Raw genomic sequence first — 25573 nt, forward strand, 5'->3', positions numbered from 1 at the left:
ATAAAGCTCTTCAGAAGCCCAGCACGTTAGCTCTCGCTTTCTATTGCATTTCAGCACTAATGAATAAAGCAAATCTGCAGCACTGCTATTTTAAATTCAGCTCAGTGAAACTACGCTACTGGGTTGGGATTCCAGATGAGACTGTGCCCTGCTTGGTTTAACAAGTAGTTTATTTTAGGAAGATGAGCGGATAGAAATTACCTCTTTTTTTTCCAAAAATCAAACAAATGGGTCGTATTAAGTGAGCTGTAGTTTGCCTACTGTTTGTGTTTCCTCTGAATTTGAGGGAGAGGAGCTCTTCTTTAAGAGGTGTTTGCAGGACACCTGCTTCCCTGTTATTTAGATGTTCCTTACCACCACCATGGATTGAGCATTGAAATAAATTCCAGTGTTACGTCCGCAATCATTTCTCATACAGTTCCATTGATTTTTGGACACTCACAAGCTGTTGCTTTGATTGAATTTTATGGCAAGATTATGACATGATTATGGAAAGCTGTGATGTTGTTTAATATGCAGACCCTAATAGAAAGCCTCTTTTTAGTAAATGAATCTTCCTTTCTGCAGCACGTTCTGTTGCTATTGTCTCCTCTCTGGTCATAATGGAAAACTCATGGGAAGTGGGTCTCCTATATCGAATGTGGTAATTAAATTATCCTCATTTGTGGAGCTGTTACTGTTGTGTATTTTTATTTAGCTTAATTATCCCCGTTGGCAGACAGCCTGTTGGGAGTCCCGACACTGATGTTTCTCAGAAGGGAATCCAGCAGTCTCCTCCAAGCGTGCATCTGTCTGTCCGTACATGCTGGGTGTGCTCGTATCGCTTGTGCTCCAGCCCGAGGTTTGTGTGTTCGCAGTCCGTCTTGGCCACACTCCTCTGTTTGCCCTCCCGCAGCCCCGGAGGAACAGGGTGTATCATATAGCTCTTTCACCAGCTTGGCTCCTCTGGTGCGTCGTTATGTTGCCAAAGCAGTTAGAAAAATTTGCATTGCATCCTGGATTTATCGGTACCTTTCCCTTTTTTATGTAATTTACTTTCACCACTTTGCTTTGTTAAATCTGTACTGGATGTTATTAGTTTTTCTGCTGCTGGGAAGGAGCAGCATGGCACACCGATACCCTGTTCTTTCTGCCTGCTTATGCTCATTTTTTGTTTCATTTATTCCTTATTTTAGTGTAGCCTTTTCTTCTCCCTAAAATGATTTTATTTAATAATCCATCGTATCTCTTGATTTGCATTAGTTTGGAGTGGAGTCACATGCAAAACCACCCATAAGAGGCTTCACTGCTGCACATGAAGGCCAGGCATCGCAGGCACCTCCAGACAGATTTGCTGCTTGTTTATTTGGGCTCCCTCCAGGATCCCAAATAAGGGAGCTCAGAGCCAGGGCATCCTAGAAATCAGCCAGTTCAGTCAACTGCAGCAACGCTCTTGACTTGCAAGGTGCTTGTGTTCAGGCATTCTGATCTGAAATGTCTGTGGGTCATGATGTTGTGCACACAAGGTACTGCATGACGCTAAGAGACTTTTTCAAGGCTACAATTTCAGTTCATCTCAGAACATGGGGATTAGCCCCTTCAATCTGGATTGGAGAACTGGCTGCTAGAGGGACCGCTGAAGATGCAAGTCCTTCAAGACCTAGAGACAGCACGTAAAGTTTTCAGTTCCCTGGGTTTCGCAGTGAAGCAAGACAAGTCCTTCCTCTTCCTGACACAGCTTACTGAATTTCCTGGAGCCTGCCTGCAAACAGTATCAGCAAAAGCTTATCTCCCACAGGAGCACTTTCATGCAGTGGAAAAACTGGTCAGGCAATTACAGGCAGGTCCTGTCATCGTGTTGAGGACACGTCTGGCAGTTCTGAGCCATATGGCACTCTGCACTTATGTTTCCCTTCATGTAAAGCTGTGCGTGCATCCCTCTGCGTGTCTGAGTCTGGGACAGATCCTCCCAACAGGGTCGTGACTGTTCCTGCCTGCTGTTGTCCCTCTGATTTTAGCTGGACCACCTCCTGCACCCCAGCTTCTGTCAGTTGTGTTTGCCCCTTCCGCCTTGAAAGATAGCTAGAACTTCAGCCCAGCGATTAAACAGCCTCACAGACTTTGCATTTCATTATCTGGGATTCATAGCAGTGCCAAATGCCGATTATGAATCCTCACACTGCCTGAGCTTGCCCAGGTGATGGCATATTTACATCATCACATCAACAGACTGGATGGAGCAAGATCCCTGTCCTGTAGTTGACCTTCAGGACTGACATACTCAGCGCTAGCATCGGATACATTCACTACCAAGCTTGTATCCCCCTCTCTCCTGCAAAGAGGACGACTCTCCTGAGAACTGCAGGACTCTGGGGTCCTGGCATTGAGCGAAGCTTGGCAATGTAAGACAAGCTTGATATTTATATGGCTGCAGGATGAGGTAGGGCATGAACGTGCCTGTAGGTACCGACGAGGCAAAATCAGCATCTGGAGAGGTGCTTGTAATAAGAACACCTGCAATACCCGGGTATATACGGGCAACGTATTTCAAAGAAGTGTGGTTACTGGTAAATAACCTTTCTTTTCGTTGCCAAAAATGGTAATGTAACTGCACTTATAAGTAAGAGTTACCTTGTTATCTGGTCCTTATGTAGTGAGAAGTGAACCGTTTGTGTCTTTTGTCATCCAAGAGATTGACTAGATCTGTGTAGGTTGTGGGATAGAAGATATCTCTTTTTTATAGCTCTCAACTTTAAAATATCAATAAGGTTGTGTGTTAGGCAGCACACAAAGAGGAAGCATTTCTCTAAGCAGTATTTTATTTCTTCTCTAGATACAATTACTGGGGGTTTTTGCTTCTTATAAAAACACTCAAACTGTCACCAAATGTATGAGAATGCAGAACTACAAGATCTGATAGGTCTTTTTCTTTACTAAATTCTGTTACTTTTGGGGTATCGTGCGTCCGCTAAGTACCACATAGGGAACTTATTTCTCCATTCAGACCGTATGTGACAAATGCAGTAAAATTATCTGTTGGTAACATCTCCACAACCAGTTGTCAGTTTTATTACCCAAGTCATAGATTACTGTTTATACATGCCTTTACTAAAATACTTCATTACCAGTCAGGAACACCGCAAGTAATAATACACAGCAAACGCTGGCACAGCTTAAAATACAGTTAACAACATACCTAATGCAGATTGAAGTAGAAAGAGTGTTTTGAGTCAGATTCTAAAGCTGCAAAAAGAATTTATGACAGAAATCTCTGAAATTTTGTTGGTTTGAGCCAGAGGTGCAAAGCCTTAATAACAAGTAAGTACAGTGTGCTCATGTCTTGTTGATACTCCAGGTTAGCAGTGACTTCTGCTTTGAGCAATTAGCCTCTGTTCAAAACTGAGTTTACTAAAATTTGAACGTCAAAATACCTGTGTTTTACTTAGGGCAATATATTTTACTATTATGGAAAAAATGGAAGTGATAAGGCTCGGTTGATGAACATAATGATTTTAGAACACATTAATTAACAGGAGAGCTCACAAGTGCCTATTTCGAGCAGATGGAAAATCCAGGAAATCATCAGAGAGGTAATTGCACTGGTTATGGAGCCAGAAGAGAAGGGAAGAAGCTCCTGAAGGGAAGCTAAAGGGGAAAGGATCTGATAGAAATGTTGCCAATCTCACCTTACTGATGAGGGCAGAAACCTCTCTATGGAGAAAAGAGAGAAGGTGCAAAATGGGGAAAAAAACTGTGCAACAAAGAGCCAGAACCTTACCCAGGGGAGATGCTGACTCCTCATCTTCTTGAAAAAGAAGGAAATGGCACCAGCTGCATTGCAGGGGTGAAATAGCTGCTGCCACAGGAGAGGTGGCATTGAGGAACACTAAAATGATGGAAACTGTGGAGAGCCATGGGTAAAGAGCCTCAGTGATGCCAGTGAAGAACATCCAGCATCAACTGCGGAGGGGCTGACTGCACAGAGGTTGTCGGAAGCATGCAAGCCGGGTGGCACAGCCAGCACATGGGCAGCTCTGGAGGGAAGAGGGCTGAAGAAAAATATGTCTGTGGAGGACAGTCGTTAACCTAAGAACAGAGGCAAACTCATCTTGATTGATAGCCACTCTTTGCCCGGTCCGGGATCAGCACTCTGAATTGTGGCACGCCTTCTCATCAACATGTAACGTGCTTAATTGTGGCAGACCAGCAGCCTTGCAGGTATTTCGATGAAGAACTGTCTAGACTAGAGTGATGCTGTATAAAAAGGAATATCGGAAGTAAAAAGCCATGTGAACCAGTTTCAAAAATGCAAAATGCAGTTTGAAATGGACATCATCATCATCTTCAGAGATGGGTCCAGGCAGTGCTACAGCCTCAAGAAAGTAGCCTGAAGAATATATTGCTTAAATTATGATTCAGAAATACCACTGAAGCAACTGGCGGGAGGATCAGATGGATAGCTGTTATTTTCTGTCACCTGTTCATGCAGAACCTCTGCCTTTATCCTCTCTGTCATTTCAACGCTGTGGTTGCTTGCAATGAAATCCAGCAGAAAGGCAGGATTCTCAAAGCTGAGGAGTTACAACTTCCATGAAAATAGATGATCAGATAGAGGATCAGCAGGATCACATCTCGCTGCACGGAAAGCTGTGGACACTGTTAGAGAATCCACACAGGCAAGATTCACAGAATCATAGAATTGTTTTGGTTGGAAAAGACCTTTAAGATTATCAAGTCCAACCGTTCATCAATACTCCAAGTATTCATGGGGCCCCACAGATGCTGCTGGACCAGAGGCCTGAATTGGGGTACAAGCAGCCCAACATTCTTCTATTCGATTCCTTTTTTTTGTTTTTCTTTGGCCCTGTGGATCTTTCCAGTAATTGCAAGTTGCCATGTTTCAGCAGCAGAGCCCCAAACCTGTTGTCTGCCTCATGTATTGTGCAGGCTTTAAATTGCAAATAAACTTGATAATAGAAGAGAGGAACTGAGGAAGACTGAATAATAGGACAAGATCAAGACTTGGATACTACAGTGCTGAGCAGCCTCAAAGCACTGATAACAGATAAAATCAAATTACCTGAATCTGGGTGTATTTCACAATTAAAAATAATGTTTTTAATTAAAATAATTCCAGTGGAGAAGGAAGTAAAATATACAAATCATGAGCCAAGTTTTATGCTCTTCCCATAACTTCATGTGTGTCTGGTAAAACACGCTATAAATCTGAAAGCTGCTATGAAGAGCCCCCTGTCAGGTTTCTATGAAGCGCTCTACATAATACCCATTTTGTTACATTCCTCTCAATAATAACACGGTCCTGTCACTCGCTGGGTAGACATGCTGCACTGTGCCCTATATGAATCATCAGGACGAGGTATAAGACATCAAGATCTAGATTTTAAAAAAATGCTGAAAGTGCTTTTTAACTTGCTCCGGTTCTGATCTATTTGAGGATGTATTTATGACAGTAGAGACTCGCGCTCTCCTCCTCCTTACAGCTCAGGATGCTCGCAGACCTGAAGGTGAAAGACTCTGATGACTGCAAGATTAAACTCGAGTTTTAACACCAAAAGCAGCGTGTGAGACAAACTCTCCTTCTTCCAAACCTGGATTTCAGTGTAGGGCATGGTGGGGTTAACAGCAGAGCAGGTTCCACTGGAGTTGTTTGGCGAGGGAGGAGATGGGAACAGATTGCCAAGGCACAATTACGCTAAATGAAGGAAGCACAGACCACACCTGTGCCTGGGACCCTGCGCTCGCAATCCAGCCCTGATTGGATCTCCAGAGACTTCCCGGAGGTAAAGTGTCAATTAGTGTAATGACCCTGGACTTTGTCCACTCCGTTCCCTCATTCTGAGCGTGGAATAATTTTGTGTACGCTGGGGGATCTCTTTTAGCAAACTCCTTACAACACCACCTGCTCACCCTCTCATTCTTCCAGTGCTATTCCCAGCTCTCCTTCTGCAGGATTGTTGAACTAGAATACAAAATGCAGCATGCCCCGGAGGCAGCGAGGTCTGGATCTTCATGCAGACAATAGTGCCCAAACACCTGTATAGATAATATCATCTTTTTTTTGGAACAGAGAATGTAGCAAACCCTGCCCTTGCAGCCCAGTCCTGCATAGGCATTCAGGGAAAGGATGGGACTCCGTGTAAGAATAAGAGAGATTCCCGCTCCGTTAACACATCCAACTGATTACCATGAAGTAATTGTTGCCATCTTACATGCAGATTAAAGGCACTCTTCTCTCACAGATTTTATCTCCAAAATGCACTTCTTGCATAGGGCTGGAGACGGTTTTAACCCCGTGTGCAGTCAGTAAATCCTTTACCAATTGCTGCATGGATGTTGGATCTTGGTGCACGTTGTGGAGCAAAACCTGAGCTGCTCGGAGTGAGGAATGGGGATCTCCATGGGGCCCAGACAGGAAAACCAGCCCCCACCGCTGTCCGGCAGGCGTTGCGCTCCCCTGCTATGCACGGAGACGTGATACATGTCTGCATCAGGAAGATAGTTCATTGTTTAATTGAGGCATCTGAAGACAATTGGTGACGATCTTCCAGTATTGAATTGACACCTTACAGCACTTGGGGGTCCGTCACTGTCGTGTACTTCAACGCAAGGAAGACAGCTGCGATCGGATATGTTTTAAGCTAGTGTCAACAGGTTTAGCCAGCTTAAGAGCATGTTAAGCCCTACTGAGACAAGGTTTATAGGTTAGCGGTCTGACTCGGAGCATAATCTATACATGTTCTTTAGCTTTAGCCAGCTTTGTGCTTATGTGAGAAGTGCGAGTCTTTTATATGTGCCAAGCCATTTCTATCGTGCTTTGGGGAAGTCGTTCAGCCTATGCTAAATGCTGAAATAATCTAAAAGTGTAGAAGCTGCAGGGGAGAAGCAGTTCAAAACCACCAGGAGCTGAGTTTAGGCCAAGATTTCCTGTCACTGCTGAGCTAGCTGAAAAAGCCAGGAGTGTCCTGAACATGGGAATTAAAGCAAGAAGATGATTTAAATGACTCAAGCCTACTTCGTTATACTGCAGCATTCACATGTCTTAGGTTGCTAATGAGCAACAATGCTGTGGATAAATGCAGTAGTTAAGATTATAGCAAAAAAAGATATTTTTTTTTCCACTGCAACAGGACTGGCATATTTGGAGCAAAAAGCAGCAGTCATGACAACATGTTGTTTATCTCTCATCCAGGCCACAGCTGTGTTTTCCACTGGTCTGTCCAGATTATAGCTAATTTGGAATCCTATGTATGAAAAGCCATTTCGATGGATGAAATTGGGCTATCTCTTTAGCACTTAAATATTTGCAAAGATGCTGTGGAGCTTAATTAGATAGCGGCAACATTTTATGTTATGGGTCCACTTCCAAAAGAAAATCTTAAATGCTGGAGAGATGACACAACTACGTGACAGAAATAAACACATTAGATAGTTACAAGAGCAGCAGTAGGAGGCATTAAATTATTTGATATCTAGAGTATCTGTTAGACTCTAACAATTGATTAAAATATGTATTAATTCATATTAAGCCTTCATACGAGGATCTTAATGAAGTGTGATTAGCTGGGGTTTGGAAGAGCTTTCAAATCCTGGCACAATAGGTGCATTAGAAATTTAAACCGCTGAGATACATGTGTCTCCCTAAACTGTGTTTCATCTCCGTTTCCATCGCTAGAGTACGTAGGCTTTAAAACATTTCTGGCTCCCCCCGTTTCATCCAGTCTCCAGCTGAGATGTCCGACGTGCTGCGTACATCCCTGGTACTCGCCTGCGGTTTCAGGCAGACTCCCTCGGTGTGTTTGTCTCTGCAGCGTTTTCTCTCTGTGTGGGGGCTCTCCCGTGTTTGCTGTCCTCTGCGTGTCAACACAGGTTAGCTTTAAACCCTCTCTGCCTCTTTTAAAAATCTGTTTAGATTTTTTTCAAGCGTGCTACCGTGTTGGCAGTCCTGTGCACTTGAAATACAACCAGAAGGCTTCCAGATAAAAATCTCACCAGACAGAAAGGCCATTGTGCCACCGGGATGCAAGACTGGCTGAGCCAAGTGATTGTTGCCTTGAGTGTCCTCATCAGGGTGTGAGTCAGAGACGGTCTTTGGCAGGTCCCAAACTTCTGCCTATCCCTCCGTTTTCAGCAATCTTTGGGGCAGCAGCACGGGAGGCAGCAGTTGGCTGCTCTGAGAGCTGAGGTGGGATGTGTTGGGGAGAGGAGCAAGCAAATTCGGGAGCTTTGCAGAAACAGTCTAAATTTCAGGGTGGTCCATGCAGATCACACAGCCGGTCCCGGTGATAGCCTGTCCACCAGGATACAGCTAGCTGGGTGTGAGAGCAACAGATTAGTTTGCTCGAGCTTGTCATTTCAAATTCCCTTCCGGTTCTCTATCAGCAAAGCTCAGGCCCATCCCCACAATCAGCTTCTCTCTGGATGGTTGCCGAGATGTGATATTTATAGGGTTTACTGGAAACTGTTGGCACATTACTGGGCTTCGAAATGTGATTGTTTTTCAAAGAAGGAAATTAGCTGGAGTGTGGGGCTGGTGGCCAGCTTGGACTGTAAGCAAAGGGAGCCTGAGGTCAGGACCAAGCTGCATTGTTTCTTTTATCTTCAGAAGCAATTTGCCGCTCTCTGTTTTTTAAGTGACTCTTAACGTGATGGACAAAATGAGATCATTGGGTAGTAATCCTCCATTTTAGAAATACTTGAAGTATTAGTGAAGTACACCCTGAACCACTTAAACAAGTACCTACTGGAGTAATCGGGTGGATAAAAATCTGGTAATTTATAACCCTGTATGAGGGCTTGGAGCATGACAGATGGGTCCCAGCTTGGAATAATAAAGCTGTAATGGAAGAATGTAGATGGGGCAGAACCCCAGGGTGATGTTGCGAAATGGAGGAGGTATTCTTGTCTTGGACAAGTCACTTCTATTCTTCTCCATCTTCCTGTTTGCATAATATTAGTTCATCTTATTTGGTGATTGTGAAGTTTTGCTAGCCAACGGTTGTATTTGAAACCCTTAGCTCAAGAATGCTCTTGAAAAACAAAGTATTGACATTACCTTTGTTTCTCTCCAATAAATGCCTCTGCGTGATGCATGTGTTACAGAAAAGCACTTGAAAGAGCGGACGATGAATGCGCAGAGAGCTGGGTGTCTCTTGTGTAACACGCTGGAAGGATCGCCTCGGCAAACTTGTTTGTGTACTAACGTGTCTGGCAAGGTGTTTGTCCTGTGTCTAGGAAGTCTCCCTTGATAACTGTTTAAGGCAGAGCTTGAGGTCAGCCCCAGAAGCACCCTTCTTTGTACATGCCACCTTTCCCCCTTGGGAATCAACACGAGCTTGCAGCGTAGCTGCCTGCCCCCAAAGCGATATGTTTGGGGCTACTGGGACTAGCAGTTTTTGAAAGCTGAAGCCCCATGCTGAGATGATCTGCCAGGATCCATGTGCTTCTTTGCTGGGGAGGGCAAGCCATCTGCCATCCTTGCTGCCCTAAGCAGAGCATCCCAGCCCTGCAGCTTCCAGGCCCAGACAGGCCGGACTCTGTCAGCCCAGATGTTTCATTCCCCTACGGACCTGTGGGCAAATAGTGTCAACTGCGTGATTACGTACTCTTCTCCTCTGCTATGGCCCAGGAGAAGTCTTCTGACCTAGCTTAGTGATGTGGATGCTGTAATGATGCCGTGTGTGAAGCCCACTAATAACGTCTGTATTTTTTTCATGTTCTAGTTTTGCCAGCGATGAATACCAAAGGGCTATGGAGCGAATATCCATCGTCGTCCAGCAGCACAAAGAGACCATGGTGCCAGGGGTGCCACAGCTTAATGTGTGCGACAAGGCCGTCATGGTGAGTGGTTAAAGCGTAAATACGTTTGAGAATCCTTAGCTTATAATACATTTTGTAAAGGCTTAAAAATGTCACCTAATGCTGGGAAGGGATGGAGAAGAGATGCACGCTTTCCTATTTGAAGGGCTCTCTGGCTGTTCCGTGGAGGCGAGAGCTGTTTGTTACCTGTGGAACACAGCAGTGTAGGAAGGCTCGGACAAAGTGAGAGGGCTTAGGTCTGGAAAGTCTACCAGCATGCTGTGATAAACTCTGTGGCTTCCTTCCTTAGAGATATGGCAGTATCTGTAGCTGTAGGTCCTCCTTCTCCTTTCTAATCCCCTTCTGCAAATCTCAAAATCCCTCTGTGTTTTGAGTGGTGGGACTGACACAGTGGCTCTTTTTCAGTGACGTGTGTGAGTATCTTTGGTCTTGCTCAGTCTCCCCCAGTTCCACCCATGCCTGACTTTTCCAAAGTCTTTATGGCCTGAAACATGACAAACATTTTCAATTCTGTTTTCTCTTTCAAATTGCACGTTGGAAAGTTACAGTTTGGCTTTCCTGTCAAATGCTGCTTGGTTTGTTGAGAACCTAGGAAAGAAACTGGATGGTTTGTAGGAGGTAAAGTTGTCAGATGATGAGTGTGTGTAGCCTAAGGGGATGTACCTGTAGACTGACACAAAATTGTAACAGGCAAAATCTTTCTGGCGCTGAAATAATCTTCTGAAACAAACAGTACCTGCTGCTTAGGGTCTATCTCCAGACAGACAGAAAAGTAGAAAATGTGGAGCTGTGTCTCCACATAGTAAGAAGGAAAAGATCTTTTTTAGCTTTGTCACATCTTTTTATTTTTGGATGTTAAGTAGGAAAAAGATTTGAAGGACTATTGTTTCTGTGTTGTTTTCTTTCATTATTCAACTTTTCCCTTAATAAACACTGTTCCATGCTCCTCTGGGACCTTTTGGGCTCAGGCACTCTCCCCAGTGCCTAGCTGCTGCCAGGGACCTTCTGGAAAGGCCTTTCTTCTCTGCTAATTCCACCTCCAAAACTGGTTCATAAAACTGGTAGGCCGCTCTGTGGCTCCCCTGGCGCAGAGTGTTTAGGTGCTGTGAAAATGTAAGGTATCCCTGTTTGTCAACAGCCCGTGTCTTTGGGTTGTATAATGGAAAAAGTGCTGGACCGGAGGTCCTGTACCCCAGCCCTCTCCTTGGGGCTCCCTGAGCATGCCTTGTTCTTATCTCAGTTGGGCAGAAGTGTTGCAGACCATGGGTTGCCGGTTCTGCTTTGGCGATGTCCAGGGCTTGGCCAAGTCCAGTTATGCCTGCCGTAAAGCTGAGGCAGCTAATGACTGCTCCAATGCTTGTCCATGCTCAAACCAGATCCTTTGGGCTGAATGATTCCTGAGGCAGGATGCCCTCCCCAGCAGTCTGGGGGATATTCTAATCCCAGGAGAAATGTTCAAATCCCAGCAGGAAACTTTTTTACATTCTGAGTTTTCTATTCTATGTAACCTCCTAACAGGCTAATTACACAAAACTAAAATAAACAGACACCAAATTGTTGCCTTTTGAGACCAGAGATGAAGACAACCAAATATTTCTGGAGTGGTAGTATTGCTGGGGTTTAGTGGGACCCAAATCTGTCTTAGGGGGATGCTGGGAGATAAATATCACCTACTAATACTATGCCTAACACTATCTTCTAAATTCTGTCACCTGTTTATTTGATAGGGGTATTTAATATCCTTTCCAGGATAGAGGAGAAGAATTGTCTTTACTTATACATAAGCAAAGCAGATGGATCGTTTTGTAGCTACTGCAGTCTTGGGATTGATGTAAGCGCAGCAGCATCAGCCCTCCTGAGCAGGGGAAGTGTTTGCTGGCCCATCTGTGGTGTATCCCACCAGCAGCGTAGATGGAGCTCCGGCGGAGCCACTTCTGCTGTGTTTTCCTCCTGTGGAAGTGTAGGAGAAATTGCTCCATGCAGTGGAGCCGTGCTGGTTTGACTGCGTGTTTGACCTGCAGCACACATGGTGTCCTCAGGGCTCTCAGCACTTACAGATCCAGGAAAATCGACTTCGACTCTGAGACTAGAGCAGATACATTTTTTTTTTTTTTCCCCCCCGAAAGAACAAACGTTTCATTTGTTTCTTTGGATCTCTGTTGCTTCTACAGAGTGGTCAGGCATCTGAAATTTCCAGGAGTGGCTGTGCATTTTAAAATTGAGAAACGGATTTAGAAAACAGCATTAATTGCTCTTAAACCATCTGGAGTCCTTCGTGCAGTGAGGTGCCTTCCGCCAAAGCTCCCCTCTGCGGTCTGCTCCTTCTGCAGAGATAGCTGGTGTCTCACTGCCATCTGTTGTCAGCTGTACGGAATAGAAACCTGCTCTGGCATTTTTTTTCTGGGGTTAAGCTTTTCTTTTTCTTCCATAGGAATTTAATTCCAAGAAAATGTGAATGACTTGAAGGATAAAAATAAGTAAAATGAAAGGCAATAGGTCAGAGCTGACCTGACCTTTAATAGGTGACAGCAGGAATCTCCCACGGATGGATAGACCTTGAGAGAGGGAGGGACGGAGAATGAACGCAAAAGATTTCTAAAAGCAGAATGGGAATTGTAACCTGCCACTCACATTACTGCAGTCCCAAATTTTAAATGGCAAAATGCCAATGAAATTGAAAAAGTTCTTTTACCCAAATTCCTTCTGTCGTTAATCCCTTTGGAAAATGAGGTTTGCAGTGGGTTTCCTTGCTGACGTCGTTTCTCTGTTGTACACTTGCTGGAGAAAGGTAGTTCAAGAAACACTGAGATGAGGGAGGCAAATACTTTTGGTCTGCATGCACTGGAGTAGTTGTCTTATAAATGCCTCCTACTCCATCTGTTCATGAATTCATCCATCAAAATGCTCATTAAAATACCGGCATTCTCATCTCTCTCATACCCTTGGCCTTCTGTTGCTTTTTGCTTGTTTCCTCAAGAAAGTGCACGGATATCTTAGTGCTAAGAATTATAACTCTTTTCTGGATCCCGGGAAAATTGGAGGTTTCACCAAAACCTCATGGTCTGGTTGCTCCATGCTACTACAGGAAAGAGAGGAAGATCACCAGAGACCCAGCAGACTGCATTTGTACAGGAGGGATTATTCTATCCCAGAAGAGGGAATCATCTGCTGCAGAAAGATTTGTAGTCTTTCCTAAAGCTTTTTTTGAATAGTGTTTGGAGTTGGGAAGTTGATGAGCCCAGGAGCATCAGCTGCAAGAGGAGTTTCATTTTTCAAGCAGTACATAGGGCATCTTTGTGAGGATCAAAAAGGGTTGGCGAAGGTTAGGGCTTAGCAGAGATGAATCATCTTTCTGTATATTTTTTGTTTGTTTTTAACAGAATTGGTCTCCTCCAGGCTGTGAGAAGCTAGGGAAGTGCCTGAAACCGCCCAAGTCTGATCCTAAGAAGTGCTTTTGGCCTCATTGATCTTCTCTGCAGCCCTCAAGAACTACACAGAAAAGCTATAACCAGCCAGACATATGGTTTACAGTGCATGTCTTCTCATGTTGGCACTCCTGTTTACACAGGAAGGGTGTGATGTATGTATGATATCATCATTTGCTCTTCCAAAAGGGCCAGTGTTTATATTGCTAGTGCTCAGGGTTTAGCCTGTACTCTTCTGCTGGTTTAGTTGTTTCCGTAAATGGTAACTTTTCAGTGAAGACTGTTTCAACTGCAAAAGCTCTCTGGACAGCCACAACTCTGCCATCGCCTCAGAAATGCCATGGATGGACCTTTCCTCTTGCTCCTTCCACCCAACCTGCGCTCTCAAATCACTGCTCGTTCGGATGCCCCAACAACAGCCATGGGGGACTGTTCAGGAAACTTACAGCTGCCAGAAAACCCTGCCCACACTGCCCCCGTTTTATGTGTTGTTTTAACATTTGATTTCCATTGTGAACTCTTTGGCCACCAACTTGTTTTTTCTTTCTTCCTAAACTTGTGAGTGCTGGGTGCACTGACCGCTGCTGTGCATTGGTGGGTGCAAAAAATACTCCCTCCTGTTCCCGAGTAAGGCCTTGGCTCCAGAGGGAACGCCCTGCCTTCCTTCCATCTTTAGCTGCAAACATTCCTTAGGTAATGGCACAAAAAATTTGAAGATCATGTTCATGTAAGTATTGCCTTATTGATGGTGTGCAGGATGTTCTTGGGGAGCTGGGGGGTCAGTTGTTCATTTCAGGGGTTTTCTTCATTTCCAAAAATCTGAGTCCAAATATGGTTTAAGTCACGCTTCTAGTCTCATGATCTGGGCCCAGCCAACTGCGGGCTCAGAAATGCCCGTTTACATCAGATGTTAACTCTTGACCCTGTTTCCAGTGTATGCTCTCTGAGGAATTCTCTTTGTGCAAACTTTCCACAGCCTGGGTGTAGCACTTCTCTAAACAGAGTTCATGGTAAATGCCGATCCTTTGCACAATTTCACGTTGCAAATTTCTCAGTTGCTTTGGAACCTGTTTCACACCCTTCGCTATTGCTAATAAACATATCTCAAACAAAACCGACCAAGGTTACTCTGGCGCTTCAGGGGAGTAGCTAGATGCAGCCCCAAACATGCTGTTCACACCATGGCAGCTCCGCTTCCACCCCTCCGGTGTTTTGGACAGTCCACATGCCCTCTCTGCATGGCATTGCGCTGCCTTGGGAAAAATTGAGGTGCTCTGTACCTGTAAACAGCCCTATTTCCTGCCCAAGCAAAGCTTGGGCTGGCTTAAGACGAGTTGAGAGCTCTGCTGCTGTGTAACTGCTGTGCTGCTGCCTGCGACGGGCTGCTCAACCGCTTGTTCTTACCCTCCCTGTAATCCCAAATACTCTCGTTCTCTCCGTTCCCATGGTTTATACTACCTGTAATCCCCTCCACAGTAATTCCTATGGTATATCTCATTAAGCTGGTTAATCCTATAAGATTGTAATAAGAACAGCACTTGAGTCGGCTCTTACTGTTCCACCTATCAGAAATCACAGCCAACATTTCATCGGCTGGCAGAGCCTCTGGCTCTCTCTGTCTGCACATCTGCAAATGGTGTTTGTATGTAGTCCAAACGTCTTAGCTGCCTTACGATGTTCCTAATTGTCCTTCCAGTATATCAAGGCATTTCCAGTTCATCCATAACATTTCTCCTCGTTTTGACGTAGTGTGGATAGCTCAAGTCTTGAGAGACTCTGATCAGATTGTTCTTCGCTGATGAGGACTGGTAGGAGGACTTAGAGCAGTCGTGCACGTCTGTCGGCACAGGAGGCTGGACAGAACCAGTAACTTCCCATTTTCTGGCTCTGGTCTACCTCTGGTGTAGTGCTTCTGTCACCCAGAAGCGCTCAGAGCCCTGCAGTTCACCCTTATCGGCAGATAAAGATACCACCAGAGGAGGGAGTCCGTCGCTGCAACTCCCTGAAAATCCCTGTCAGCCCTCAAATAGTTATGAACGTGTCTGCTGCGAATTCTGACAGTGCTTTGTCTTTCTGCACGCTGGTTGTTAAGAGATCGTATTGCAGGATCACAGCTCATTGTCTGAGCACTAGCCCAGACACGTTTCTCAGTTCTTAGCACGTTGTGAGTGTACTGGATGCCTGCTACCCCGTGTCCCCTGCCTGCCACTTTGTTCTTTACTCTTTCACAGCTTGCAGTTTTGAAGATACTGCTTTTGCCCTGTGTAACTTGCTTGGACAAGCCATCCCATTCTCAGCACACAAAGTCCTCATTCCTCACTGAAATAATCTCTCAGTGCACAGATACTGGATGTAAACTTTGCACTAGAAAGCTGGCTGCTATAAGTGAATTGACTTGATGTCTGTTTATATTAAAAAGATCAAAGCTTAACGTGAAGGAGCTACTGCTTCAAATTTAAATAAGAATAGTAATATAAGAATATATATAAGAATATCCAGTATTACAGCTGGATAGCTAGGAAGAATTTAAAATCAATGCCTTTCCCAAAGATGTACAGATTTTAAAGTTGTGAGATGAAGAACTGATGAAGAAAAATAAAGTAATTTATCAGAAATGCATTATTTGATTTGTCTGTGCACACCTGTAAAACAACTGAATAACACCTTGCTTTGGGACAGTCTCATAGATACGCCTTCCAGATCATGGGACTGACTTGGGTTAAAAATAGCTTGTTTTGTTTTCCCTGTATTATTTTTAACGTGGATCAATTTCCCAGCCCACACAAAGCGCAATTCAGAGGCTGGTGTGGGGACCAGGGCCGTACGTGGCCTGAGGCTGCGTCCACCAGCACGGCCGCAGGGATGAACGTTGCCAGCTCAAAACCACCGATGCACGCTTTGGATCACCTTTTACCGCATCTGCCCCTAATAATGATCCTGAGCCCCTGACCTGAAGTTGGTTTGTGCAATAGCAGTCGGTAGAGGAGTGGGTCTGGTGGGGTTTACTGGCCGGCCGGGGACCTGCAGCAGCGAAGCTGGTTTGTCGGTCGCTTCCTTTCTCAAGCTGCAAGGCATGAGAGCTAAAGGAAAGTTGATGGCTAAGACTGCTTCTGTGTGATGTTCCTTCTTTTATTCTTAAATACATCTGCTAAATGCTAAAAGCTTAATAATCTGCTTGGGCTAAGAGTCCAAGGAGTTTCTTTATTGCCTTTAATTTCCAATTAGCTGAGCCTCTTGAGTCTCCCAGCTCTGCCCCTGAGGCTATGTTATCATCCGACCCTCCATGCAGAGCAGCTTCTGAAATTGATGTCACTAATAATCATGGAAAAAGTCCTACTGCATTTACAGTCTATGGCTGCAAAAAAAAATGGAGCCTTGATTTAAAATCCTGCAGCGACAAATGGATTATTTCGGTGGCAAATTAGTCTCTGTGGACCAACAATTTGGGGATCTGAGCGCTGAAATTGGAAACCAGAAGATCAATTCCGAACACTTAGAGCCGGGGTTAATGCCCTGCAAACTGTATTGAGTGCAGCGATGAAAGATAACATGCCTCTGCATTTTAAATGGGAAATCGAGGAACACGGCATTAAAAGTGAAAACAGGCAAGTTCGGAAGAGAACGAGAGCGAGCGATACCCACGTATCTGCTAATAAAACGTTACGCAGTGTCTGGGGACGGAGTTTTCAGGCGAGTGCTGAGGATGACGGTGGGCTTTACTAAAGGAACTGGAATGAATATTGCTGAGAAGGAGGCTGTTGAACTTGGGACACTCGCTGCCACATGGAAGCTGGCAGTTCTCGGTACCTGCCGAGTCGAGGTTTTCCCAAACGTGGCAGACAGCTTCCAAAAGCCGCCTCGGTTCAAATAAAGCAAAGCGGACGAGGTGAGGATCTCCCAAAGATTGGGGAGTGCTCTTTATTCCAGCGAGGACATCTTTGCAGTCACCGTGCGAAATAATTTCAGGTGAGAATGGTTTGAATTGGGCTTTGGCGGGGGGGAAGGCGGTGCTGGGAGGCAGTTTATTGTCTGCAGAGTTGCCAGCAGCCTCTTCAGCACAGCTAGATGAGAAATCCCTCCCCTGGGATCTTGCTGTTGTCCTCAGCACTGGGAAACTTTACAAACTACATGCGCTTTTACTCCGCAAGAGTTACTCTTGAGTGCTTGTTCAGTATCCAAATAACTGCTTTGCAGCTAGAGTGGCTTGTTTTCCATTTCTCTTAACAGTTATAATACTTGGAAATAGACTTTAGTTTTCAGATGGTGTTTGATGCGAGTTTTTCATATGTTATCAGAAAGCGACACGGCGGTGCCGCTTGAATTAAACTGTTAGTTTTTAAGAACAGTTGTAAGGGAAGAACTGAAACCTTATTTTAGGTTCTTTTTTTTTTCCTGTGGAAACCGGCTATTTTACACACCGAGAAGAGACTCCATTTGCCTGTTTTCTTTATATCCCCTTCCACCATTTATCGTTTTGTTGTTGCTCGAAGTCTAGTTCAGATTATATAAATCCTAAATAAAGGTGGATCCCTAGCCAAAAAGCCTGTGGAGTGAAAAAACTCTTTGCTATCCAACTCCTCAAGAGAGCCAGTTTGGCAGCTCCCTGTGCCTTTGTCCCTCCTGGAGTCACTTAATACCCTTCTGGGCGATATCTAGGTCGGTAGCACGATTCCCATCTGAAAGGGATCGGGGCTGAAAAACCCGCCAGCCCGTTCGCCAGCAGTGAGGAATGCATGCCAAATCCATTAGTTCTGGATCGGACTCAAAATCTCCGAGGGAGAGAGGGGGTTTGTGTCTTCTCCAAGGGCCTGATCCAGCCCGCTGCAGCAGGCAGGAGGTGCTGGGTTCGGCTCCGTGCAAACAAGGATGCTGTGGAAGGGCAGAGTCGGTTCACGATGCTTTCGCCTCTTTTATGGGGGGGGACAACGTTAGCTCGTTATTCAGAACGGACGCTTCGGTCCTGAGCCCAGGGAGCTGGCTGGGGAACTGCATTCTTCTGCTGTTGAAATAAGATATTTCAAATTTGGGGTTTTTTTTAAAAAAAATTGGTTTAAAGTGCATGCGTTTCTAAAGCTGAAATTGAAACGAAACGTTCCAGCGGATTTGAAAGGAAATTTTAGTTCTCATTTCCCCTTGTGGGGTATGTTGAAATTTTGGGCATTTTGTTCCACTTCACGCTGGCTGAAGTTTTTAAATCTTTAACGGAACGGAAACTTCCATACTCAGCACCACTCTTCTAATTGCCTGGTTAAGCTGATTAGAGCTAGCTCCCAAGCTTTTGTAACCCCAGTTTCTACGTTCACCAGCTAGTAACATCTCTTGTATGCGGATCTCAATGTTCTTTTAAATCACTGATTACCTCTGTGTCCAAAGCCGGTGTCCCCCTGCCACAGCACCCTCTGGGGGTACCCGAGGTGGTGGTTCCCCCTCCAGGACAGCCCTAAACCTCTCTGAGCTGCAAGCGGATGTAGAGACACCTCCCCGGTGATATTCCAGAGCTGAAGTCCTTTGACATCACATTTGGAAATTGGTCCTAGGAAAGTTCTTTTCAGATGGAAATTGCCGTAGGAGTCAGCACTACTCATTTGAAAGCTTGAACAATTACGGGGAAAACTAATTTACTTTGGACATTAAAAACCAGTCTGTACTGGTAGATGCAATTCATGTCCTTTGAAATGGAGGATTAATGAGGTGAAGTTCTGACAGAGTTCTGAAAAATGTAGTGGGTTTTTGTTGTTGTTTTTTTTTTTGTAGGAGGGTCACAAACAAGAAAAGCGTGATGAAGACCCCAGCTTACAGATCCTCATTAGTGAGAGGCAGAAGGCAGGGGTGCCCGGTGTTTGCACTGCAGGCAGGCTGCAAAAGAGCCTTTTCCCAGCTTATTTCCATGGGTAGGCAGATAAATTCCATCACTTCCATCCACCAGGAAGAAGAGGAGTTGCTGGAATAGCTCATTGTCCGGTATCCTGGTTAGTAAGGTTACAAGAGAAGCCCTTCCAGCTGATCCGAGGGAGTGAGGGTGTTGCAAAGCGCCTGTCCCAGTGGAAGGCCGTGTGCTTCGTCCGTGCACTGCAACAGCTGCTAGAGAGGATTTTTCTGGTGCCAAAGAGATAATCTGACTTGAGGGAAAATCTTAGTCTGTAAGGGAATGGTTGTGAAAGAAGGCACGCTGACCTCCTGCGCGGGCTGTCTCTGGCAATAGAGAGCTTAACAAGAGAGGGAGCAACCTTTGCACTGGCCTTCAGCTCGTCTCGTTTGCACCTCAGGCAGACACCCATTAAACCGGTGCCTTTTGCTGTCTGTAGATGAATTAGGAAGAAAATAGAGCAGTGGAGGATTCAGTGTGCAGCAAATGATTCCCGAGGGTTTGCACCAAGCACTGGGAACTGCGCAACGACACAGGACGTGTCGGATGCTGGCGTGCGGGCAGAGTCGGGTGTCTCGTGAGCTGTGCCGTGCATGTGAGCGTGTCATGGCCAAGTTGGAGAGGAGACCAGCTTCTCCTCCTGTCAGCCGCTCCTCCTGCGCGAGAGCCGCTTCTCGTAGCTGGGAGGACCCACAGGGCTGTTGGGAGCAACAGGAGTAGGAGAAAGCAGCTCTGTGTTCATTACAGGGGTGCTGCAACCCTGAGCACCCATCCCACGGGGTCCGGCGGAGGGTGGGGGCTGAGCTGTCCCCATCGCAGCAAGCACTGAGCTTGACCCAGGGGTGTTGCACGCTAGAACTGCCTTTGCTTTCTCCAGCGGATTGTACCCAGATGCATTTGGACCATGTCCAAGTCATATTTGCTAATGTAAGAGGAGATCTGTACTCATTCAGCACTTCACCTCCTGCCCACGATGGATTTTCCATGGGCAAATGGCTATTCACCCATCAGGAGATGGGAGATAGGAGCCGTGTCAGAGTGCCCTGACCTGCCGTACGAAGGAGCAGCACCAATAGGTGCTGAGCTGCTGGTCCAGGGCTAACCCAGCGCACTCAGGCTGGCTGCGTTATCTTCCCCCATGAGTGTAATCCAAACCAACGGTTTTAACAAACACAAAATGCAAGTCCAGGAGTTCACAAGAGGTGACGAGGGACAGAAAAGCAGGAAATAGTTTAGTCCTAAGAAGCTTGCTGTCTCTGCGAGGCGCAGGGCAGGGGTGACGTGGGGGTGGAATTGTTCCCCCTGGGCACGGGCCCCCTTTTCCCAAGCTGGTTGGGGCAAGGCAGGGTCCCAGGGCTCCGGGCACCGGGGAAATACGGCTCCACGTGCTGCAGGTACCAGAGCACTCTTCAGAGAGGGGACTTGGGGCTCCGTGCGCTGGGGTACCGGGGCTCCATGCCAGGGGAGCACCCAGCCTCCGTGCACTGCAGGCGTTGAGGCAGTGCGCATCGAGGTACCAGGGCTCCCTGCTTTGAGGTACTGGGGTGCTGTGTGCTGGGGATACCTGGGCTCCCTGCACCAGCACACCAGAGCTCCAGGGTAGCAGGGCATCATGCACTGGGGGAGATGAGGGCTCTGTGCATTGGGGTACCAGAGCTCCAGGTACCGTCAGGGCTTTGGGACTCCATGCCTCAGGGTGCCAGAGCTCCATGCACCGAGGGGATTGGGTCTCTGTGCCCCAGGGTACCAGGGCTCCATGCACCGGGGGGGACTGATGCTCCGTGCCCCGGGGTACCAGGGCTCCATGCACCGGGGGGGACTGATGCTCCGTGCCCCGGGGTACCAGGGCTCCATGCACCGGGGGGGACTGATGCTCCGTGCCCCGGGGTACCAGGGCTCCATGCACCGGGGGGGACTGATGCTCCATGCCCCGGGGTACCAGGGCTCCATGCACCGGGGATACCGGTGCTCCGTGCCCCGGAGTATCAGGGCTCCACGCCCCGGGGCGCCGGAGCCGCACGCTGCAGGACAGCAGGTCACGGTCCCCCAGGCTGTACCGGGAGGCGGTGCGGAGCCGTCCCCCGCGGAGAACCCCGCCCGCCCGGCCGGTGCTGCGCGGCGGCTGCGCAGAACGGGGCCGCCATGAACGAGGAACGGTTGCGGCGTGTGCGCGACCGGGTGCGGTCCTTCCCCGACTTCCCGGTGCCCGGCGTGCTCTTCCGGTGGGGCCGGGGCTGGAGCGGGGCCGGGGGCCGGGGGCCGGGCCGGGGCCGGGGCCGGAGCAGGGGCTGGAGCAGGAGCAGGGCTGGGGATGGAGCAGGGCCGGGGGCCGGGGCTGGAGCGGGGCTGGAGCAGGGCTGGAGCAGGGCCGGGCTGGGGCTGGAGCAGGGCCGGGGCTGGAGCAGGGCCGGAGCAGGGCCGGGCTGGGGCTGGAGCAGGAGCAGGGCCGGAGCAGGGCCACGGGCCTGGAGCAGGGCCGGGGCTGGAGCTGGAGCAGGAGCAGGAGCAGGGCCGGGGCTTGCTGCCGGCTCCTCTCCTCGCTGTCCATCCTTCCCTGGGGCTTGGGAGCTCAGTGGGGAGCCACCCACCCCCTCCCGGAGGTAGCTAACTGCTCTCCCTCTCTTTGCAGCGATATCAGCCCCTTGCTGAAGGATCCTGTAGCTTTCAGGACTTTGATTGATCTTCTGGAAGATCATTTGAGGGCAACTTTCCCCAAAATCGACTTCATTGCGGGTGAGTGTTGGTTGAAACACCTCGGAGGCCGGTGCAGGGCACCGTGTCCTCAGGCTGCCCGGGTGGGAGGCGTGCGGAGACTCCTCTGCTGATGGAGCAGGAAATACTGTAGCCCTTGGACATTGTAATCACCCAAACGTTGGCCTCTGTTCTACGGTAACACCGGGACAGGTTATACCCTTAACCTAGCGCTGTAGTTTCCTGAAATACTGGTTTGGGAGGTGGCAGACACCATCTGACGATAGTTCAGTGCCAATTTGGTAATTCATTGCTTCCATCGTTAAAAAAAGAGTCAGGGAGTGCTGAAAGTCTGACGTAAAGCCTTACAGGCATGCCTGTGAGGTCTCGCACGGCAGGCAGACCCTGTTCCAGCATGTTTTCCTTCTCTGGGCATTTTCAAGCCAACAGAAACAGCCTTTTTGGTGATAATGCGTTGCAACACACCTCTGAAAGAGGCCGAGAATGGAAGCGCTTAGGAGGGCATTGGGCTGGGCGATAGCCCAGAGTTCAGGGAGTCTAGACCAAACCTAGGCCAAGTGCCTCACGATAACCAAAGTCCATCCCCCGGTGGTGCAAAGTCCCTGGCTGTGTGGCCAAACTGATACCGGGGCTTCGCTGGGCTTATCTCGAAGGCAAAGAGCTAGCGGGGAGGCAAAATGAACTGATAGAGGGACCGATGCGGTGCCCCGAAGCCCGTCAGCAGCACATCTTGGCGAGCACAGGCCGTGCGGGAGCATGGGGGGGGGTTTCGACCCATAGGAATTACTATAGGAGCAAATTGCTTCTAGAGACCCCCCTGAACACGGGAGGATAAACCTGGGGAGTCGTGCAAAGACACCCCCAGTTGAATGGCTGTTCTGAGTATTTGTGCTGCTCTGCTCCCCCCTCAGGTCTGGACTCCCGCGGCTTCCTCATAGGCCCCCCCCTGGCTCAGAGACTGGGGATCGGCTTCGTGCTGATACGGAAAAAGGGGAAGCTTCCCGGTCCGACCGAGTCCATCTCCTACGCCCTTGAGTATGGCACGGTAATGCCTGGGGAGGAGAAGAGGGTTTCCAGGCTGGGTGAGAGAGGGCCGGGGGGGTGTCAGCGAGGGGTCGAGGTGATGAAACCAGCGGGGTGGCCCCCAAGCTGAGTTTTACAGCCAGTGCTGATGTCACGAGCAGCCTAGCACGGCACAAGCTTCCGGAGCGATGCTGAGCTTCGCCTTGCCCTGGCACGGCAGCTCCCTCCCCAAACCACGGACACGTGGTTTGTGTCAGCGAGCCGCGCTGTGATTTTTTTTTTGGGGGGGGGGTGGGTGTGTGCTAAGACTTGGTGCTAAATTGCTTTCTTTGGCTTGAATTCAGGGGCATGAACACGGAGTGTGTTTCCCACTCTTCCAGTAAGTGCTATAAGTAAATGCCTTTATTGCATGGCTTCAGAACAGAGTGCTCGCCTCGTAACGCTGCAGCCCCTCTGATCAAAGAGCGGAGGTGTAAGCCTAATAACACGCTACCGCTGGTAACTAACGGCAGAGCAGAACCACCCAACCTAGGTGTTATTTATGAGGATTGTTTGGGCCAACCCCTGCATGGGACAAGTTCATCTGACACAGGACGTGCCTGTGACGGTTTGGATCTGGCTCGGTGGTGCTGTCAAAGCAGAGCGCTCCAGCCCAGTGCATTACAGGAGATTTTCCCCACTGGAGAACTGCTTCGGGATGAGGTTTCACGATGGGACCGTAACTCACTCGATGAACGTTCAGGATCTTGACGTGCCAGAGGGTTGGCCCAGCAATCACCTAACCCGCTATATATTCCCGTGGCACTCCCCTGTAGCTGGAATATGTGTTTTGGGGGCGTTTTAGGTGCTGAGTGTTAAGGTTGATCTCGCTGAAGACTTGTCTGCATTCCACCATGTGTTAGCACTTTGCGAAATGTTTCTCTGTAAGGCAAGACTAAAATGAAGCCACTCTTTCCACCCTGCAGGCTGAACTGGAAATCCAGAGCGATGTTGTGGAACCAGGACAAAAAGTAGTTATCGTGGATGACTTGCTTGCAACCGGAGGTGAGAGAAGCAGACGGTGTTAGAGCACGCGTAACCCACGCGCACGTGCGTTGGCAGCAGCAGGAGCGGCCGTGGGGTTTGGAGCTTACCTCGGCACCGCTCTTCGAGTGACGATGTTTCTGCTCAACCCCTGTGTCGTGCAGGTACCATGTGGGCAGCCTGCGAGCTGATGAAGAGGCTGAAGGCTGAAGTTCTGGAATGCCTGGTGATCATAGAGTTAAAACTCCTGAAAGGGTCAGAGAAGCTCAAGTCCATCCCTTTCTACTCTCTGCTGCAGTATGACTGAGGAGGGAACGCACGCCCTGAGCTGTGCACAAGTTTGGGGCTTTAATCAGTGACTCTTCATGTCACAAGGGGGTGGGCAGGGGGGGAACCTACAATTTTGATCCTGGCCAGATGCTATACAATCATGAGTCCTATTTATTTTCCAAGCCACAGAGTAAGGTGCGTTGAGTGTAAAGATCCTTTTGGGAAGAAGGAACAGCCTGATTGTTTTGGGGGATGGAGACTAAGGTGCGCTTTCACTGAATATTTCTTTTTTTAGGAGACCAAAGTGAAACTATTGCTGCTGAGGCAGGAGAGGTCTGATAGCTCAGGGGCCCAACACTCCCCTTCAATTTAGCCGTGCCTGGTCAGCCTCCTAGGAACCCATCAACAGTTTGCCACAGAAACACAGAAGACAGGCACAAAGTGATTATTTGTCTAAGGGATAAATCCCTCTGCATTTGAGGATGGGCTGGTTGCTCTCACCAGGAGCAGGTTGTTCTTACGTTGAGGTGGTGCTTGGTAAGGAGAATGAAGTGCCTGCCCAGCCCTGTGTTCTGCAATCAGAGGCAGCCACTGCCCAGGCAACAGAGTTTGCTGGTGTAGATGAGCTCAAACACAGCTCACAGCTGGGTCTCCTTCCCTTGAGACTGCAGGAAGCTGAAGGTCTCTGGTGAAGGAAGCTGCCTGCCTTCCCTTGGTCCAGGGTAGTTCTTAGCAGCGGGTTTTGCAAAACAAGGAGCCGTGCCCATCGTGAGAAGTAGCACGCAGCTGGGCGACAGGCAGCGAGGAAGGGAGCCGTGCCCATGCTCAGGGCTGTTCCCTCCGCGGTGTTCTCCTTGGTATCAGGATGGTGCACGGGCTCCAAACCAGCATCCTCCTTTCTCGTTGGTATGTTTGGTGTCAGGTACGGCCCCAGGAAAGAAAGAAAAGGTGTTCTGCTTGCAGCCGAGCTCCAGCAGTCTCACTTGGGTTGTGTGATGGATGCAGTGGGGTTCAGAGGCGCTCCCTACAGCACGGTTCAGTTTGGTCACAGGAGTAGCTAAAACCCAGTGTGCCAACTTTTACATGCCTGAAAACATGAGGGACTGTGTCCTAGCAGGGGCTGAACTCACTGGCAAAATAAATCTCGACTTATTTTTATTTTTTCTAACCTGTCTCAGAGCTGTTCTTGCAGTAGCTGAGGCCGTTCGTTACCCTTGTGAGCGTGTTCCTCCAAACCCAGGCTGTCAGTGGAGAGCGAGGCCGTGGCGTGAGCTCCCCCTTGCCACCCCAAATGCTTGGGAGGAAGATGCTTCCCAGGACTGACCATGCAGGTAGCTTTTCCTGCATGCCTGGCACCAAGCCCTGGCTGGAGCGGGGGGACACAGGCTGGTCCTTCTGGGTCGCAGTGGAAATACCCAGTGCCGGCGGGAGCGTAGAC

General features: G+C 48.2%; 2 protein-coding genes across 2 annotated transcripts in view; both read left to right on the forward strand.

Annotated features, from left to right (window-relative positions):
* GALNS (galactosamine (N-acetyl)-6-sulfatase) overlaps positions 1-15860 on the forward strand; it is a 48322-nt gene extending 32462 nt beyond the window's left edge. Inside the window, exons 13-14 of the mRNA XM_075765616.1 lie at positions 9720-9837; positions 13197-15860. Coding sequence (XP_075621731.1) covers positions 9720-9837; positions 13197-13283 — 205 coding nt within the window. The 3' untranslated portion in view covers positions 13284-15860. The remainder of the gene's footprint in view (positions 1-9719; positions 9838-13196) is intronic.
* A 5360-nt stretch (positions 15861-21220) lies between these two features.
* On the forward strand, positions 21221-24709 carry APRT (adenine phosphoribosyltransferase). Its single transcript, XM_075765524.1, has 5 exons — positions 21221-21329; positions 21737-21840; positions 22731-22864; positions 23808-23886; positions 24030-24709. The coding sequence occupies exons 1-5, from the start codon at positions 21250-21252 to the stop codon at positions 24170-24172; spliced, it is 540 nt and encodes a 179-aa protein (XP_075621639.1). The 5' UTR covers positions 21221-21249; the 3' UTR covers positions 24173-24709.
* The last annotated feature ends 864 nt before the right edge of the window (positions 24710-25573 follow it).

Source organism: Balearica regulorum, chromosome 13 (genome assembly GCF_011004875.1).
Source record: "Balearica regulorum gibbericeps isolate bBalReg1 chromosome 13, bBalReg1.pri, whole genome shotgun sequence".
NCBI lineage: Eukaryota > Metazoa > Chordata > Aves > Gruiformes > Gruidae > Balearica > Balearica regulorum.